Source organism: Callospermophilus lateralis, chromosome X (assembly GCF_048772815.1).
Source record: "Callospermophilus lateralis isolate mCalLat2 chromosome X, mCalLat2.hap1, whole genome shotgun sequence".
Lineage (NCBI taxonomy): Eukaryota > Metazoa > Chordata > Mammalia > Rodentia > Sciuridae > Callospermophilus > Callospermophilus lateralis.
In genome coordinates this window covers 126,086,262-126,089,861 of record NC_135325.1, presented here as the reverse complement: position 1 = coordinate 126,089,861, position 3,600 = coordinate 126,086,262, and the positions used below count along the sequence as shown (strand labels likewise).

Here is a 3,600-nt window from a genome sequence, read left to right as displayed (position 1 = left end):
CTCTTGACTCTGTCCTGGTCATTCCTACCCTGCAACCCGGCCCAGCCCTTTGCTCTCTGCTCTTCTCACTCTATGCCTGACCTGGAACTAATCGTGGAAGATGCAGAAATGAGCAACAAATATTAATTCAACATTTATTTATACTCCTAACAGGTGCCAGCCTCTGTGTGAGAGGCAGAATAAGACCATTCTTGCCATCCTGAAGCTCACAAACTACTGAAGTGGACAGAATAATAAGGAATTACAGAATTTTCTCAGCACAGTAGCACATGCCTATAATCCCAGCAGTTCAGGATGCTGCAGCAAGAGGATCTTGGGTTCAAGGCAAGCCTCAGCAATTTATCAAGGCCCTAAGTAACTTAGCGAGACCCCATCTGAAAATTAAAAGGGCTGGAGATGAAATTCAGTGGTTAAGTACCTCTGGGCTCAAACCCAATACAAAAAAAATTTATAGAACTTGGTGATAAACAACATGATTGGGGAAGCCCAGAGTACTATGGGAACATAGGGAAGGGACCAACCCATCTGTGCAACTGAAGAGGCCAGGGGAGGTGTCTAGAAGGAGGTACCACATAAAACTAAGGCTTCCCTGCAATTGAGGAGCCCAAACAGTGGAAAGGTGGCAGTTACTGCAGGTTATGTGTCCTTCCTTTCTACTGTACTGTTCACAGCCTGTCAGCTGCAGGAATCTTGGGAGTTTGGTAGTGGTAGTAAGGATAATATTACTAATGCACAAAGTCAAAAGTGTGTAAGATGAACTAAACAAACCTTCCTTCCTACAGGAATTTCCTACAGCAATGTCAGTGACCCTGCAGGCCCAGTCTCCATTTCAACCTACTGATTTCATCAACCTTAGCCTCTCACTCCCACCGCACACAATTTTTCAAAATGTAGGACAGTTCAGATAGAAACAGTGTCATTAGGTCTATGAAAAATAACTTCATATTAGAATTCCCTCATCTTGGTTCATCTTTGTAATAACTCAGCAGGTGAACCAAAGTGACCTCATGTCAGTAGTTCTTCATTCTCCATGAAGAGTGGGCAGAATTGGAAAGCTAATAGAATGAAAGCAAAAGCTAAGCCTAAAAACCCTGGTTGCACTCCCATCTGTGGAAAGAGCTCCATAGCATCCCACAGCTTGGAGAATTGCTAGCAAGCTGTCCTTTTCAGCCCAGGAATTCTATAAAGGAGAATATAGGATGGACCCATTGCAGAAAAATCACACCTTAAGCTCTGAGTTTATTATCTTGGGCTTTGGGGACTTGGAAGAACTGAAAATCTTCTTTTTTGTACTCTTTCTAGCCATGCACCTCATCACCCTAGCAGGACACACAACTATTGTGCTCATCACCCTCATTAACACCTGTCTCCAGACCCCCATGTATTTCTTTCTCCGGAATCTGTCCACCATTGAAATTTGCTATATATTAGTCATTGTCCCCAACATGCTTGCCAATTTCCTGTCCAGGAACCAGAGGATTCCCTTTCTGGGCTGTGCCTTGCAAATGCACCTCTTCATTGCCCTGGGTGGAGCTGAGTGTTTCCTGCTGGCTGCTATGGCCTATGACCGCTTTGTGGCCATCTGCAACCCCCTGCGCTACACACTCATCATCACGAGGGCCCTCTGCCTGCAGATGCTGGTTCTTGCATGCATCAGTGGCTTTGCACTCTCACTCACCCTTACCACACTCATATTCCTCCTGCCCTTTTGTCAGTCCCATGAGATTAATCATTTCTTCTGTGACATTCCTGCCGTGCTATTCCTGGCCTGCTCTGACACACGAGCCAATGAGATTGCAGTCTTTCTTGTCTGCATGCTCATCCTACTGATTCCCTTCTTGCTGATCCTGCTCTCCTATGGATTCATTATTGCTGCCATCCTCAGAATCCACTCTGCTGAAGGCAGGAGCAAAGCCTTCTCCACCTGTGCTGGCCACCTGTTGGTGTCTCTTCTACACTATGGTTGTGCAATATTCATTTACATTCGCCCCAAATCCTGCTACACCCCAGAACAAGACAAAATTGTGTCCTTAATCTACACCAATGTAACCCCCATGCTCTACCCTATGATCTATAGTCTGAGGAACAAGGAAGTAAAGGGTGCCCTGAGGAGACTCCTGGAGAGCCCCAACCGATGAAGCAACAGCCCATCAAGTAGAAGGGGATGATGTGGACCACCAGGACTGACCTGACCTCTTTCAAGAATCCAGTCATCTCACTATGCACCTTGTGGACCCATGCCTCCCTATGAGGACTTCTCCATGGTTCTCACTGCCTCCTTTTTGGATGGTCAGAAACATGGAACAGATCCTAAGGTTTTCTGGGACATGGCAGTCCTGCAGTGTTTGTAGACGTTTTTTGCCCCCTCATGGGGGATTCCATTTGTCATCTGGAGCACTGTCAGAAATGTGGATACTGGCAAGCAGAAGGTCACAAAAGGACCCAAACAAAACTTCTTTGGCCACAGAGCCAGGAGGGATAGAAATAGAAGGAGCTCCCAGAACCAAATAAGGTAAAGTAAAGCAGAAACATTACTTGATATACAGCAGTGCAAACTGAAGCAGCGGCACTAGCATTAATAGTAGCCTATGACGTCACTTCTACTTCTTGGCCAACTGATGCCCCTTCGTCCTTCAAATCTCAATCAAAGACTTAGTTGTTCCCCAAAGCCCATGAAACCTGCTCCTTCCTGACCCACCCAGCATACCCAGCTGCCCCTCCCCTGTGACCTCATGTATATCATTTAATGCTGAAATGGTTTTTCTCCTCCCTTACTGTTCCTAGAAGCCCCTTGAAAGTGAGAACTATGATTAATCTGTGTCATCCCAGTGTATGGCACATAATCAATACTCAATAAAGATCATTGAACTTAACTATGCATCCCCATGAGTGATTCAGGGACAAAGGTCAGGTGTACTAATCCCAAGAAAGGGCTTGTTGTCTCCACTCCACCCCACATATTGGACTAGATGCCTTGAATTCCTGTGTTTCCCTCCATTATAGTACTTAGCAGGAAATATTTCTTGAATAAATTAATGAGCACCTTGAGTATACCAGGTACTGGGTTTGATGACGGGTATACAAAGAATTTTAAGACAAGGTCTCTGTTCTCAAGGAGCTCACAAATTAATCTGAGTTACTAGGCACTAAAACAATTCATTTTAATACAATAATTACTTTTTATTTCTTCACGAAAAGGGATGACTCATCTATGCCATCAAATCTAGGAACACCTACATGCTGTTAAAAGGGTCAAGAAACAGGGAGCCTAGGTCCTTCATGGGTCTTTCACTGAGAAAATGAAACACCACCAAGACACCTTCCTCTGGACTCTGTTCAATCAGCAATATATTTCTTTATGGATGGATTGAAAAAGAATTCCCAAATGAGGCATGAAACAAAAATCCTATAAACATCAACTATAACCTCCTACTGTTTCCACCATCATGCCTAGGTGATGACCCTGCCCTCAGGGCCACAGCTCAGGACACAACTGGGCCCTTCCACATTGCCCCTCCTCCTTCAAGCTACACTCTCCCCTTTAGAGCAGGACAATGCTGCAGCTTGGAATGGACAGGGTAGCAAAAGGGGCACTAGCAT

The 3,600-nt window shown here is 45.1% G+C and overlaps 1 protein-coding gene across 1 annotated transcript; it reads left to right on the top strand.

The window, feature by feature from the left end:
* The first annotated feature begins 1,199 nt into the window (after positions 1-1,199).
* LOC143638842 (olfactory receptor 10V1-like) lies at positions 1,200-2,138 on the top strand. Its single transcript, XM_077106774.1, has one exon. The coding sequence runs from the start codon at positions 1,200-1,202 to the stop codon at positions 2,136-2,138; it is 939 nt and encodes a 312-aa protein (XP_076962889.1).
* Positions 2,139-3,600: the final 1,462 nt, after the last annotated feature.

What these genes read in the sequence shown, in the direction of transcription:
- LOC143638842 (XM_077106774.1), top strand. Translation starts at nt 1,200, where the DNA reads ATGGACCCATTGCAGAAAAATCACACCTTAAGCTCTGAGTTTATTATC.